General features: G+C 41.3%; 1 protein-coding gene across 2 annotated transcripts in view; it reads left to right on the forward strand.

The window, feature by feature from the left end:
* HMCN1 (hemicentin 1) overlaps positions 1–16,368 on the forward strand; it is a 287,686-nt gene that overhangs the window by 133,658 nt on the left and 137,660 nt on the right. For both annotated transcript variants that reach the window (XM_077332660.1, XM_077332659.1), the window contains 6 exons: positions 1,891–2,085; positions 2,813–2,943; positions 5,756–5,903; positions 8,750–8,876; positions 10,911–11,065; positions 15,826–16,104. In XM_077332660.1, the coding sequence (XP_077188775.1) occupies positions 1,891–2,085; positions 2,813–2,943; positions 5,756–5,903; positions 8,750–8,876; positions 10,911–11,065; positions 15,826–16,104 (1,035 nt within the window). The remainder of the gene's footprint in view (positions 1–1,890; positions 2,086–2,812; positions 2,944–5,755; positions 5,904–8,749; positions 8,877–10,910; positions 11,066–15,825; positions 16,105–16,368) is intronic.

The following is a 16,368-nucleotide window of genomic DNA, read 5'->3' on the forward strand; positions in this document are numbered from 1 at the left end:
GTATTAGTAAAGCGATAGTGAAGTGCTAGCAAAGAAATAGTAAAATGTTAGTATAGCATTAGTAAAATGTTAGTGAGGTATTAGTAAAGTGGTAGTAAAGTGGTAGAAGAGCGATAGTGAGGTGTTAGTAAAGAAATAGTAAAACTTTAGAGAATCAGTAAAGTGTTAGTAAGGCATTAATAAAGTGATAGTAAAGCTTTAGTAAAGTGCCAGTAAAGTATTAGTGAAGCGATAGTAAAGTGTTAGTAAAGAAATAGTAAAACATTAGTAGAGTATTAGTGAAGTGTTAGTAAGGCATCAGTGAAGTGATAGTAAAGCAATAGTAAAGTGTTAGTAAACATTAGTAAAGTGACAGTAAATCATTAGTAGAGTAAAACAATAGTGAAGTGATAGTAAAGTGGTGGTAAAGTAGTGCTAAGTAGTAGTACAGTAGTAGTGGTAGTGGTAGCATTAGTGAGGCAATAGTAAAGCAATAGTCAAGTTAAGTGGTAGTAAAGTAGTAGTGGTAAAGTAGTAGTGGTAGTAGTAGTTGTCGTAAAATGAAGCTGTATGGCTTTAACAGGAAAGTGGCATCTGCCCACTTTCAATTTTGCACTAATGGAGCAAGCTGTATGAAACATGTTTTCTTTGTATTCCAAAACCCCTTGTTAGAAGAAGTAGTCTTTTAAATATATCCTGCTTTTCACTATCTGAAGTAGTAAAAAGTAAAGCAATAGTAAAGTATTAGTTGAGTGATAGTAAAGCGATAGTGAAGTATTAGTAAAGTAATTAGTAAAGTGAAGCAGTAGTAAAGTGGTGAAAGTTGAGTAAAATAATAGTGAAGTGATAGTAAAGTAGTGGTAAGTAGTAGTGAAGTAGTAGTTGTAGTAGTAGTATTAGTAAGGCAATAGTAAAGCAATAGTCAAGTTAAGTGGTAGTAAAGTAGTAGTGGTAAAGTAGTAGTGAAGTAGTAGTGGTAGTAGTAGTTGTTGTAAAATGAAGCTGTGTGGCTTTAACAGGAAAGTGGCATCTGCCCACCTCTTTCAATTTTACACTAATGGAGCAAGCTGTATGAATGAAGCTAAAGCTTGCATAGGGCAGGCAGTAGGGGATAGATTTGGAACAATATCAGCTTTTTTGTAGCAGCCCACTTGTACTACATGTTGGGAGGTGCCCCTAATCTTAAACAGTAACTTTTCCATTGGGTGCATGATTTGCTGTTGAAACTGGTTACCACAATCTTGTTCCATTCACAACCCACTGAAAATAAATTTCAAAACTAATTATTGTAGGTCACTTAAAAGTTACTATTAATACCTTTTCTGTTCAGACAATTCAGAATCTACAAGTTATTTGTATTCATTACTGGCATACATTTATGTCTAATTATAATGCTTATCTTTGATTTAGTGCTAGACTTTTAGCATTTGGTTTCAAAAGGCAAAGATGTCTTGCCAAGTCTATTGCCTTAGTAACCAATATCATACAATGGGTGTGCTTACTATAGTAGCTATTTATTTGTATATCTAAAAATGCAGAGCTGCCTTTCCTAATTGCCTTGTTCTCCTTCCTGAGCTGCCTGTAGCTTTTAGACTTCTTATAGCAAGCTGTCTAGAAATGTGCTTTCCATTGCTGGCTCTGAAGATTCAGGTCATTGCGATGCTGGGAATATTTATCTATTAATGCTGTGTAATTTCCATGGTGATAGTTTACTTCTTGACAGGTATTATATGCAGGACTGGAATTTTGCAGTTGGCTAATCATGTGTGCTGAATTCAGTTTGCTGAGTACAGCTTTCCCCCCAAAGTTCTTTCCACCTTGAAAGGACAATATTGTTTCAGAAAATAACACTGAATCATAGCAGAGTATGAAATAATTATCACCCTCTATAGTGTTGGTCCTTTTCTATAGGTACCCCCAAACCTGTTATAAAATGGCTTCATAACAACAGGGAGCTGACAGGCAATGAACCTGGCATTTCAATCCTGGAAGATGGAAGGCTACTAGTCATTGCTTCAGTCACACCTCATGACAATGGGGAGTATGTCTGCGTTGCAGTCAATGAAGCTGGAACCACAGAAAGGAACTATAATTTGAAAATTCATGGTAAATAAACATCTGGCATTCTTGAATGCATGCAAAAGGGCATTGTGTACAGTATAGATACCTTTAGATTAGCGATCCCCAACCTGGTGGGCCGCAGACCACATGTGGTCCTTAGACTAATTGGAGGTGGGCCCCGAAGGACGCCTTCTTCCCCCCCCTCGGCCCTTTACTTCATCCCCCCCCCCAGCCCTTTACAACACACTTCGGGTGTCATTGTCTCCCATCACTCCCAGATGGGACTATCTCGTTGCAGAGAAACAAGCTCAGGGTTCCCATTGATTTGTCATTGTCATGAGTTAAAATTTCCATGAAAATAAAATGTTCCTTATGTTCATTGTTGTGGCGTGTCTGTATCTTATTTTGAAGGGATGTTTAAACATTACCATAGCGATCAGAGAGCGTTAGGGCAGTGGTTGAGAGTAGAGGAGTAAACTATCCCCCCCACCGGGCCTCAGTAAAAGGCGTTGAGTGGTCCCCGGTGATAAAAAGGTTGGGGACCACTGCTTTAGATGATGTTCTGCGACTCTTTTTTTAAAGTATTAATGCTTGGGAGTTGGAGCTTGGAAGTTGGCAGAATAAATGTTAAAATCTGAAAAGCTACTCGATGCAGTGGCAGGGGAGTGGGGTCTTGAAGGATTGAGGATATCTTTAAAAGCCAAAATGAGCTCTTGTATTTAAGTGCCAAATGTGTGTATTTGCATAAATATTTGCTGTATTTTCCTTGCAGTGCCCCCTGAAATCAGGGATCAGGACCAGGTGACAAATGCTTCTGTGACAATTAGCCAGCCACTCAGTCTTTTCTGTGAGGTGTCTGGCACGCCTTTTCCCACCATCACTTGGTACAAAGACGATGTCCAGGTATGTATGCAAGTGGTCAGTGACTTAGTTGAATTCAGGCAGTTCTGTTTGAGGAATTTGGATCTGTTTTGCCAGCTTCTCTTTCTTGAGTGTCTGATGATAGTGTCCTGTTCAGATATTCTGGTGCTGAAAAGTGCCATCATATTTGAGCCAATTTATGACAAACCCATAAGGCTTTCAAGGCAAGATGTCCAGGAGTGGTTTGCCATTGCCAGCAACCCAGGACATCCTTGGTGGTCTTCCAACCAAATACTAACCAGAACCAACCCTGCTTATCTTTTGAGTTCTGATGCTGATTTTTATTTTTCATTTTTTGGCATCTCCTAAACCAAATTGCAATTTCTCTCATTTGATTCAGGAGCCAAATTGCTAAACCCCAAATCAGTTTATCTTTCAATTCACATAATTCAGGATCCCCGAATCCTTTTTACTTCTCTCCTTTTGGACGGTGGATAAGCAAAAGGGAGAATGTGCAGAGAGGGTCACTTCAAACCAGCACTCTCCGCCCAACCAAGCCAATCCTGTGGAGAGACTTCTCTCTGCAGAACACCTGTTTGTTTTGGCTGTGTGGGGCAAGTCTAAACTCGTCCTCCCCACAAAGCTGAAGCCAATCCCAGGGAGAGAAGCCTTTCTGCAGGATCAGCTATTTTGTCAGGCTGTATGGGGAGTGCAGGTTCCAACTACCCCCTGCACAGCCTGACAGCTGATTCACAGCCTGACAGCTGCACAGCCTGACCCCCTGAACAGCTGATTCATGGAGAGAAGTTTATTCACAAATTAGGTGTTTGGAGGGCTCAGTGGGATCAGCTGTTTGGTGGGCTCTGGAGGCATTTAAATGACTTTCCTGAATCTTGCTAAACCCCAATCCCTATACTGATACCGGGATTTCAATAAATCGGGATACCAAATCCATTCAGGTCGATTTGTCCCAAATCCAAAATAAGCTGATTTTTTTGGTGTGTGTACATCCTTAGACAGGACTACATTTTGGTATAGGTACTGCAAAAGACCCTGTGTTTTATTAATTGCAGTTGTATACATGCCATGCAAGCCCTAAACATTTTTGTTGATTTTAATAATGTGATTCTGTTGTGTTTTTGATGCATCAGTGTAAGCTACATAGAGCCCATTTGGGAAAGATGGGGCATAAAAATTTCACTAAAGAACTGCTGTTGCTAATTATAATCCTTGTACCCTGCCTGGTGAAAACAAACCAGGGTCAAAACAAGAGTGGTGCATGCTGTTTCTCCCCAAAGCTTTGGCAATAATATTCTTCTGTGGCATTCCTAATTTTTTTAAACAGTAACAATACTGTGCTGTAATTTTACTTTTCTATCCTGTACGTTTTTTAAACTTATGGCTGCTAAGAACAATTTGTATTTTTATACGAGATAGTGAGAGTGATAGCTTGTATCTTGGTAATAGCTTTAAAAAAATGGCTGTTGATGTTTTTACACTCTGGATGAATTTGTGCAACATGCTGCCAGCACTGCTGAGTATCTTTTAGTCCAAACACATTTGATTTTAGCAAGTTTTTTTTTTGTTTCAACTTTTATGCTGAATAAATGTTTGGTTTGGAAAGGCTGATGTTGATTATGGTGAGATTGTGATCTGTACATTGTGCATTATACTGCACATTATACTTCTGTTTTGAGATGAATTACAGTTTGCAATCTGTTGGCTGTTTTCTTGTATTCCGTTGAATGTAAGAATATTTCTGCGTCCCTTATATTCATTCGTCAGCTTCTTTCTTTTGGTTATCTGTGATTCCTCAGGTATTTTTTTTTCTTTTTTGCAATTAATTGTTACCTTGCCTAATTTCTATAACCACCAGAGTGTAAATACACTTGGTTCCAGCTTCCTACCTCACTTTTCTAGAGCAATCAAATTTAGAAGAGTCATTACTCTGGCTAGATTTGCAGTCTTGCCCTCAGCCTTCATGGATGGCAAAATATAAAAGGCTTCCACTCTCTGAGAGAATTTGCCCAGGTCCGCTTGGAGAAATCGAGACCAGGGAGCATGTTTCTTCCCACTGTCCTCTCCACAATGAGCCGGGGTACAGGACTATTTTGCCACAGTTCAACAAACTTTCAGGACTTTCTGATAGAATATGTCCTGAAGAACTTTTGGCAGATGAAAACTCTTCACTTTTGAGATGTGCTGTGAAGTTTTGTGCCTCAGTATATACAACTCACAAAGGTCCAGATATCAATTTATAAGGATCGGTGACCTTCTAAATTAAATTACTTATTTCAGTTCTATTCCTATATATCATACATTTTATTTTGATTCTGATGATATTTCACTAATAAGTATTGTTATCCCTTTGTAAGTTGAGCTTGTTGTTAAAATATTTTATTTTTGGTCTATGACCGCAAATAAATTTGGGTTGACTGGATTCCTTGCCTATTCAACTATAGACATAACTTAGATGGCTCAGGCTACCCTGATCTCATCAGATCTCAGGTGCTACAAAGGTTGGTCTTGGTTATTACTTGGATGGAAGGCCACCAAGCAAGTCCAGAGTTATGACTCAGAGGTAGACAATAGATATTTGGAAACTGTTTATAGAAACGTATATATATATAGATCTGCTACCACTGTTACATTTTGTCATTGCTGTATACGTGTAATAAAGTTATTTAACCCCTGCTGGTGCTCCTAATTGCAGTCTGTGCTTTATAACTTGCGGGAATCCATTGAAACGATGAAGAGCTTAATTAGACACAGGAAATGGAGTGGGTTGAATGAGTTATAGAATTCAGATGCTGTGTTTGGCAGACGTTGACAGTTATTTTTGGATCTGCTTCAGGTTGTGGAGAGCAGCACTCTGCAGATTTTGAACAATGGGAAGCTGCTAAAACTTCTTAAAGCTGCTAGTGATGATGCCGGCCAGTATTCATGCAAGGCCACTAATGTAGCTGGGAGCACGGAGAAATTCTTCTCGGTTGATGTGCGAGGTTGGTACTTTGGTTTTTATAGAAGATACTCTGAACACATGAACACTCACAAAGTTGCCTTTTTCTGAGTCAGATAATTGGTCTATCAAAGTTGGTATTGTCTATTACGACTGGCAGCAGCTTTCCAGGGGACCCAGAAGAGGTCTCCCTCCTCATCTACAACCTAATCCTTTTAAGTGGAGATAGAACCTTCTGCATACAAAGCAGATGCTCTACTATTGAGCCAAAGGCAGTGTTTGCTGTTGTACATAGGGATGGGCACAAACTAGGAAAATGCGACTTGGTTCATGGTGTGTGCTGCTTTGAGACTCCTTTGAGTAGAGAAAAGCAGCATATAAGAACCAACTCCTCCTCCTCCTCCTCCTCCTCCTCCTCCTTTTTTTTCTTCTTCTCCTCCTCCTCAAACCATGGACCATTATAATGTTTTTTGAGCTAAATGAACCGGTTTGGTTTGTGAAATCTGTGATAGAACACCCCTCATGTGCTAGAGAAACAAAACACATTGGATTATGTGGGTGCCAGTCCTCTACTTGCCTCCAAGTTTGGTGAGTATTGAATTTACAGGGTTTGAGTTACTCCTCCCCTCAGAGAAGGTGCCCCATCCTCCATTATTTCCAATGGACTAAGATCAATCAAGAGAACCTATTAATTGATGGCCGGGGGCATTTTTGGAAGCCCAGCAGAACCAATGCAATGTGTAAGGAGAACCAGTGCCACTATGAAAGTGCAAATCCAACAGGACTTAGGTCAAGCCAGGAACGTACTTCTAGGGAAAATGTCAGGCATAGATTCAAAAATATATAAAATGGACCTCCTTCAAGCTACACATACCAAACATGTAGAGAACTTTATCCCATCCCCTGCTTCTATACAGTCTTTCCAAGTTGGGGGCAGTTTACATTTCTGGGGTCCCAGTTACAACCTCCCCCCCACAAAAAAAAGTCTCCACAATGCTCTCTGTGGAAAAGACACCTGCAGTTACAGGAGTGTATGGAACCTAGTAGCAAAGCCCCTTTGCTCATAATGAACAGAGAGACACCAAGACCCCAGCAGGAAAGTGTTGCCTGTGGCCTGCCTGTTCCCCCCCCCCTCACCCAAAGAAGGCCCGTCGATGGCCACGAAGGCAGTGGCAGGGTGGAAGTGGGAGTTGGCGGTGGGCTGTGCCTTGTTGCGCCCTCCCCTTGCCAGAAGGGCTGACGATGGCCACATAGCCCAAGGTGGGGCTTGTGGGGGTGGGGCAGGAGTCTCCAGTGGGCTCCGCATTTTCCCCCTCCCCCACGCAACCGGAAATGTCACCAGGCACTGCGCAGGCCACAGTGGGGCTTTAGGGGGCAGGGATGGGAGTCAGTGGCCCTTCTGCCACAGTGAAGAACCCAGCTGTCTCCCTCAACCCCTGAAGGCAGCAGCCAGCACCCCAGGAACTCCCAGGTTGCAAGGCCTGCACCCTGGCAACTTAGTCACCGGTCACCTGGAAGCAGCAGACCTGCTGTGTGGCCAGGGACCTAGGCAAACTCAGATAAGTTGGAGGCGATGATCAGGGGTGAGACACATAGCCTGATTGCCCAGCCTTTGGGCAGTCAGACTGCGGGAGGACACAGTCAGGAGCGCTCATTGGCCTTTAAATTATGAGGCCCAACTCCTCCTAGGACCTCTTATCGTATTTATTATAGTGGTTGCAGATGGGGAGTTTATTGTTGACAAGTATTGTTACCCACCATGAGCCACTGTGTGGGAGTGTCAGGATATAAATTGAAGTTTAAATAAATAAATAAAATAAAGAATGGGAATTTTGTTATTGGCAACCAGTAGTGCCTATTAAGCTTTGGGGGGCTGGATAATTCCTTCCCCTGATGCATTGGAGTTCTGTAAATAGTTTAATTTAGTAGAGACAGTCTGTCTGGAAAATGTATCAATTCACGAACTGCCACAAGCAACTCCAAAGTTTGTGAAATGTTCATGCTGGGTGCGCTTTCATCAACTTTATGTTGCAGAGCACAAACTGCACAAAATTTGTGATGAACTGTAGTTCATAAACCGGTAGGTGCCCATCATTCATTATACATGCATCTAACCAGGCAAATAATCATGAATGAGAATTGTAGAACATTGGGCCACATTAGGCGATCTCACAGTTTTTTACAATCCTAAATTCCCTTTGATCCTAAGTAATTTTGGTGGGAGTGTTTTAGCCCATTCCCATCTACAGAGGCAAGGTAATTATGAAGTTTATCTTTGATAAGATAATCACTCTAACAGCTTCAGTTTAAGAGGATAGAAAATTACTTTGAACTCTAGAACCATCTGTACTTTCACTCTAGATGTTTATCTGGGGATATGGGAAACTATTCACGGTAATATCCAGCATTTATATAGTGTTTTAGAATATTGCAAGCACTAAATCTTCATTATAATCCATAATCCTTATCACAATCCAATATAAGAGATTGGTGATCTTTCCCCTTATAATGCATATGAAGAGTTAAGATTAAGACAACTACCGAATTCACAGCAGGAGTTAAATTTAACCGGTGACTTTCTGGTTTAGAATTCAATCCTTTTAGCCATTATATTAGTTCTCACTCTAGAAACTATTGCTAGATGCCCAACCCCAAGTCATGTATGAATTGTATAATGAAAAAAAAAACACATCCAGCAGTGTAGTTGGTGGTAAACAAAACAAAATAGGGAATGGATGCCTATTCATATATATAAAATTTCAAGGCTCATCCATCCCTCCTTAATCTTTCTATTGAAAATATTGATTTTCACTACACAGTATGCATTCATTTTAGAGAATGACCTTTGAACTTAATTGCTGATTCGCACTGTTATTGCTTTTCCTCTAGTGCCACCCACTATACGAGATGCTGATACACCCACTGAAATTTCGGTCATCCTCAATCAAGATGCCACTCTTGAATGTAAAGTTAGTGGTTCTCCCTTTCCCATGATCCAGTGGTTCAAAGACAGCAAGTGAGTACCATTGCTTAGAGTTTTTTGAAAGAATACTGTAACATTGAAATGAAGGTGGAAGAAATTGTCATATTCCAGTCTGTCTTGCCAGTGAGAATGCCGTCATAGTTTGGCTGTGCAAGTTGCCCTTAGAATGGATTTAAATAGGATAGGTTTGTGGTGAACCTCTCTCACCCAGCCAAGCCCTTACATTACTTCTGCTAAAGATCACAAGACCCACATCCATTTCTCAGCGGCCATGCTAGCAGTATCTTTTGCATTAGTGTGACATATCATCTCCTAAAGCCAAAGATCCTTATCTTCCCTTTCCCCACCCTGAAATCCTGTCAAACTTGTGTAGTGCTACTTTGCAGCATCGGGCAAAACAAGACTTTGTGTCAACCAAGGCAACATATTATTCCCATGTGCTTGAAGACGGCTATCAATTGCATTTCCATTGTTTTCAAGCATACAGTACAGTCAACTAAAATAGTTGACAGAAAACTACAAAGGTTAAAATGAAATGAATAAAAGTTGCACAACTTGAACAGAATAAATTCTTGGGGGGGGGGGGTGTTAACCTACTGCTCCATTTCTTAGACAGAATGCCTAAGTATGTGGAATGGTTTCTCCAGATGCAAAGAGCTACGATCCAGCACAACATTTTGCAAGACTGATAATTTTTGCCTCTGAATTGCTCATCTTCCAGGAAAGCTCATTAAGGGGATCAACTTTGGCAGTACAAATGTCAGTTGGACAACAACAACAAAATGAGTATATAAATAGCCTTGGACAAATAGCATTAGCATTTAGTAATGCAAACCAGTGACCAGTCAAAGTGGATGCTTCCAGGGTGGTAACTGTAACTTGGAAGTATGTACACAATGAAGATTGTTGGTAGCTAGTGTGTGATGTTTATCAAAGATCTGGGCTCCAGTTGAGGCCAAGTTGCATACAGGCTTGTTTTATGCAGCCTCTTTGTAACTGAATACATGGTGTAAAAATGAGCTAATTATCTACATATGTTTACAGAACAAAAATTGAATCCTATTTTGAAACAGGTTTTTGTGCCTTGATTTGCTCAAAGAACTCAAAGAACTCCAGGGACTATAGTTCTGTAAAGTGCAGCTGTAAAAGCTAAGTCTTCAAGAAACTGCATAACTTAAAAAAGATATTTAAAATGACAAGCATCTTAACAACAAGATGAATTTCAACATACATAAAATATAATAAAGCACGCACAAATAAGTGCATTTAAGTCCTATGCTCATTAAAACAGACAAATAAAAGACAGTATGCTATTACAGGACATATAGGAAACTGTATTTGTATGGGATCTCCCCACTTTTATGTCATATTATTCCCTTCAAATAAGCGGTATCCACTTATCCAAAAATGACATAACTTAGAATCTGAATCTGGAGGATGATTCATTAAAGAGATCCACAATGTTAAAGATGGAGGCTTATCCTTCTTCCAGTTTGTTGCAATATCCAAATGTGCTGTCGCCAATAAAGCTGAAATAAGTTTATGCTTTGATGTATCAATATCCTTATGAGAAGGTAAGTCTAATAATAATGATTTGGGTTCCAGCTCTAATGTTATGTTATGGATCTTATGAAGCATTTTACTCCAAAACTCTTGAATGCCTGGGCATTGCCACCAACAATGATAGCAAGATCCCATCTGTTTACATTTTCCCCAACAGACACGTAAAATCTTTCTGTAGAAATGATGCAACTTATCTGGAGGAAGATAACATCTGGAGCAGGTTTTCTCCACCAGGGAGAAAATGCGATATCTGATTTTAGTGAAACCTACAGTGCAATAAAAAGAACCAAAGAATTTTCAAGCCCCCCCCCCATTTTTTTTATTTGCCTAACTCCGTTGATTCTGTTAGAATAAAATAACAGAATAAAGAGTTATCAAGAGGAACATATTAATGCACACATTTTAAAACTGTATTTAATAAGCACAGCATCATTTAAATGAAAAGGTGATGGCATGCAGAAAAGATACAGAAGGAACATCATAGTGAGTTTGTTTTCCCTGCAGGCCCCTCTTCTTAGGTGACCCTAATATTGAGATTATGGAGAAAGGCCAGATCCTGCGTATCAAGAATGCTCGGAGAATTGACAAAGGGCGTTATCAATGCAGTGCAGCCAATCCTGCCGGCAAGCAGATTAAAGAACTCAAGCTCATCATTCAGGGTAAGTAACGGGCAGTCCAATCCTAAATTGTGGATGCGGGAGCGTGGCCACCACTTATAGCAGAGGCAAAATATCCAGAGAAAAGCCCCGAGGGGTGGACAAGCACAGTATTTTCATAGGAGTCTGTAGCAACCCAGCTGCAGCCCCACCTATCATAGAACAGCATGCTAATGCCTCCATAACAACCAGAAATGGAACCCACACCAAGACAGGGCCATGCACTCTGACATCAGCCTGTCACAACTGACATGCATAACACAACAAGAGGGGGACTATGGAAACAGCTCAGTGGGGTAGGCTGTGGTGTGAATAGTAGAAGCCATGAAGAAACCTGCGAACTCAGGAGAAGCAGCTCCAACCAAAGTACCTTCACAGCTCACTTAAAAGAGCAACCTGACAGAATGCCCAACACCTCTTTCACCCAAGGATTCAAGTCTTGGTGTTGGTTAGATACAGGGAAAGGTGATACAAATGCAGCAAAAAGATAGCATATAGGCACACTTTCACAGAAAGAAATGCTGTTACCTCATGAATAGAACATAGTGACAGATCTTTTTTTAATTACTCTCAGATACCACTATTGGGAATGCACATAATTTTTGTTGTTGTTAGGTGCGAAGTCGTGTCTGACCCATCGCGACCCCATGGACAATGATCCTCCAGGCCTTCCTGTCCTCTACCATTCCCTGGAGTCCATTTAAGTTCACACCGATTAATTGTTCGCACACAATTAGGAAAAACAATTACTCTTTATTCTTAACTTTTTAAATTTCCTTTACTGTGTCACCTCCCAGAATGGAACACAAACAAGTAATGACCTGATAAACTTAGCTTGTTATTTCTTTAAGACCCTTCTGTCTGGTAAACATCTTCATTATGCATGACCTATATATGAGCCTCTTGTGGTGCATAGTGGTAAGGCAGCAGAAATGCTGTCTGAAAGCTCTGTCCATGAGGTTGGGAGTTCGATCCCAGCAGCCGGCTCAAGGTTGACTCAGCCATCCTTCCAAGATCGGTAAAATGAGTACCCAGCTTGCTGCTGGGGGGTAAACGGTAGTGACTGGGGAAGGTACTGGCAAGGCCACCCTGTATTGAGTCTGCCATGAAAACGCTGGAGGGCGTCACCCTAAGGGTCAGACATGACCCGGTGCTTGCACAGGGGATACCTTTACCTTTACCTGTAACTCCCATTTCAGTGTCTGATGAAGTGTATGGTGCACACAAAAGCTTACATCTTGAATAAAACTTGATCTTAAAGGTGCCGATGGGTTTTGTTCTGCTACTTCAGCCCAACATGGCTATACATTTGACTAGAAAATTGTTCTTCCAGTCAACCATGGACTCTGTAGAAAGTCCGGATAGGACAGAAATGTTCTTGGCGATGGCCAGTGAGGACTGCCTTAAATCTTCATCCTAGCCTTAAATCTTCCTCCTTTGTTCTATAAAACTTTCTTTGCTGTTTGGTAAATATATTCCTTCTCTGGTGCTCTAGTTAGAATTACATTCACATTTAATTATTTTGCGTTATGTATTTTACCCTGCAATTCCCCAGTGGGCTCAAGGAGGTCATTTGGCATATTCATAGAATTTTAAAAGATGTTGGTTTGTTATAAGGAAAAATTGGAAATGTACCCAGTGCTTGAAAGAGTTGCAAACTATACTGCACCCTATGCATAGTAGTTATACCTTGTTGTTTCCCATCTGAGAGGTAGAAAAAAAAAGTTGGAGGTAGAAAAATTCTATAGTACATAAGAGAACAGAAACACTTAGATACAACCGCAATAGTTAGGCATTGTGTACATTTTAAAAGAAAGTATTCTTGAAAATTTGTTGTATTTATCTACAGTGTACATAGGTATTTTATAATCCAATGCTGTGGATTGCCTTACACAAAAAAAAATCATATATAAGTAAACCCTTGTCTTAAAAAGCAGTTCATTCATCTCCAAAGGAAAATAAATATTTTAAAGAAGATTTTATCCCAGACCCCCCCCCAAAAAAAATCTTCCAGTTTTTTCATTGGAAATTTTTTTTTTAATCAGGAGAAAAAAGTTTTTTTTCCTTTTTTTGGTGTGTGTGTGTAGAAGAATTCACATTTCTAGTATTACCATAATTTAATTAGATGAGCTGGATGTAAAAGCAGGGGGAAATAATTTTTCTGTGGGACAAGAAAATATACACATATGGAAGGGATAGCCGAATTGTGGCTCTCCAGATGTCCATGGAATACAATTATCATGAGCCCCTGCCAATTGGTCATACTGACAGGGGCTCGTGGTATCTGTAGTCCATGGACAGTTGGTCATCCCTGTTGTAGGGGAAAAGTGCTTCCTTAGGGCCTGAGGAGATCAGCCCGGACTGCTCCTTAGAAGGCCAGATCCTGAAGATGAAACTCAAATACTTTGGCCACCTCATGAGAAGGAAGGACTCCCTGGAGAAGAGTCTAATGCTGGGAGCAATTGAGGGCAAAAGAAGAAGGGGACAACAGAGAATAAGGTAGCTGGATGGAGTCACTGAAGCAGTTGGTGCAAGCTTAAATGGATTCCAGGGAATGATTGAGGACAGGAAGGCCTGGAGGATCATTGTCCATGGGGTCGCAATGGGTTAGACACAACTTTGCAAATAACAACAACAAGGGCCTGTGCATCCAAGGCTTTTCCCTGGATCATATGTAAGCTACTGATTACATGGTTCAGGCCTACACATCATGGACTTGACATGCATAGGTCTTGTATAAGCATTATACCTACACATGGACAACCATTAGGGAGAGCAGGAAGGCTGGATTTTAATCTCAATTTCCCTTCATGCATGGAATTTACTTACAAAAAAAGTTTGTGTCAGTTGAAAGGCAACAGGCTTAAACTAGTGTGCAGGGAATCTTTACTGGAAGAGGAAGCATTCTCTTAAAGATGTCATTAAAAGATGCCTAGAGAATACCTGATTGGCAAGATCATTTTTAAAATTACCCTAATTTTGTCAAGCTTTATCCTTGGACCAAATTGCTAAGCTTCTCCTTATTTCTGTCATTAATGAGGGGGCAGGATTGTAGAACTTCACACACAAACCAGGACAAATTCCAGGATACGCATTGCAAAATGACCTAAGGAAGTAAGGTTGGCAGAAAAGCATAGTTAAGATTTATATAGGAGTTGTGATTTTTGTCTAGCCTTGATAGAAGCCAGAGTGAAGAGCTTGAATCTCATAAAAATAATTGAAACAGAAGACCTGTGATCAGCTGCCAGAATACTTAAGAGGAGGCCATTAATGATCTTGGACATTAAGGCCTCATTGGAGTGAAGAGAGACAAATACAGATGGGAAGGGGGGAAAAAACCTGAAAAAGGAAAATCTATAGGGGAAAAAAGTCTATGCAATGCAGCCTGACCACATGTTCTAGGGCTTCAAAAGAAAACAGACAAGAGGATGTAAGTTTGGATGGGGTAGTATATTTAATTAGTTTTTCAGGCCTCCTTGACCCTGAATATAGACAGTTGTTCAGACAGTGGGTGTGAGACACAGACAAAAAAGAATCTTAAATTAATCTGTTATTGTCTGCCCTCTAAAAAGCAAAATAAAAAAAATCCCTTTGGTGGTGTGCTTGAGCATGCATCTTGCTATCAACTCTGTTTTTACCTTTGTAATTAAAGGCATATGTTTAAATGGCTGCTTTTATACACATCTGGGGCAAGCAGTTGCTATTGCTACCCCTGTGGCTGTTCCCACGCCAGACTGGGTGCGTGTAAAATGGTCTGCCTATATACTATGCAAGTAAGGGTTTCCACATGACTACACATTATTTGCACATAATGTATACCTGCTTCCTGGATAATCCATTTGGGCAGGATACATATTTCTGGACCAGCATTCCCACGATAACAGCCATGTCGGTGCTTACGGATGTCCAAAGCACAGTTATATAGCTTATAAGCCCATTGACTTGACTGAATGTATAGAAAGGTATAAGTCAGCTTTGGACTGCATTGCGTATTACTTGTAATGCCTTCGTTTAAAAATGTCTCCAAGTTAGATCATGGGTTATACTAAAACTTAGAAAATAAGCCCGCTGTAGTGCGAATACATCGGGCGCTAGGGAAGCCGAGCAGTTGGTGGTGTTGTTCGTGTGGGCTCACTGGGCGGAGCCGACGACTGGAGCAGTGGTGGGCGTCCTACCTGGAGGCTGGTGCGGGCGTCGTCGATGGCAGGAGCTCAAAGGCCGGGCGGTGAGGTTGTTGCTCTGGGTGTGTGGGATGGCTGATCGTGGTGGGCTTGCAGAGGGGTGTGGCCGCAGCCACAAGACGCCATGTTTTATAGCGAGGCTGCTGGTGGCGGCAGGAAGGTGTGGCAGCGGCAGGTGGCTGCGGAGGCGGCTCCCAGGCATGCGGCGTGGCTGAGAGGCGCGGGACAGTGACAGGCGCGTCCATTGGGCCCTCGTGGGCGTCGGGGCGGGCGGTGCGGGCAACAGGGCCGGAGGTGATGGCGGCAGCAGCTTGCGGGATGCGGGCGAAGTTGGGGGGCGGATGGGGAGGCGCTTCGCAGGAGCGGATTAAAGATAATAAATTATGGCCTAGTGCTGTGCTAAGGTATAGTAAATGGTCCTGAATTTTTGTCAAAGCACTTGATGGATGGCCCACTTTTGTTGCTTCCATTAATATACTGGGTTGGTGGGCAGGGGGGAGGTAGGTTAGTATTTGAAACATTGATATTGTTGATGCTGGTTTGCATGTTGATTGTTTTCCCCTTTGTCTTTCATGCTGATAGTCCCACCGGCTATTAAAGGAGGAAATATTACCACTGAGGTGTCGACATTGCTAAACAGTGCAATAAAGCTGGAGTGTGAGACCCGGGGGATCCCAGGTCCTACAATCACATGGTATAAAGATGGACGTCCAATTATTTCTAGCCCAGAAGCCCTTTACCTGGAAAGGGGGCAGTTCCTTCATATTCCTCGTGCTCAGATCTCCGATTCTGCTAAGTACACATGCCAGGCAACAAACATAGCTGGGACTGCTGAAAAGACATTTCAAGTGGATGTCTATGGTATAAAGATATTTGATATAACCTAATTTCAAGGGGGCGGTTTTGTTGTTTTTCTTAACTAGCTTCCATTGCTGTTTGTGGTGCTGTGAAATGGACAGGAACCTGGAAACTGGAATGTGCAATCTGATAGTTATTAGACTTGCTCAAGTAATCCTTTCTCTTCTCAGCTTGTCCTATTACCTCCTGCTCTAGGCTTTGAGGCTGTTCATACATCATCCGGCCTGGCTAATATGTAGAAATCACTGCTCAAACAAGGTTGGAGGA

Source organism: Paroedura picta, chromosome 4 (genome assembly GCF_049243985.1).
Source record: "Paroedura picta isolate Pp20150507F chromosome 4, Ppicta_v3.0, whole genome shotgun sequence".
Classification (NCBI taxonomy): Eukaryota; Metazoa; Chordata; class Lepidosauria; order Squamata; family Gekkonidae; genus Paroedura; species Paroedura picta.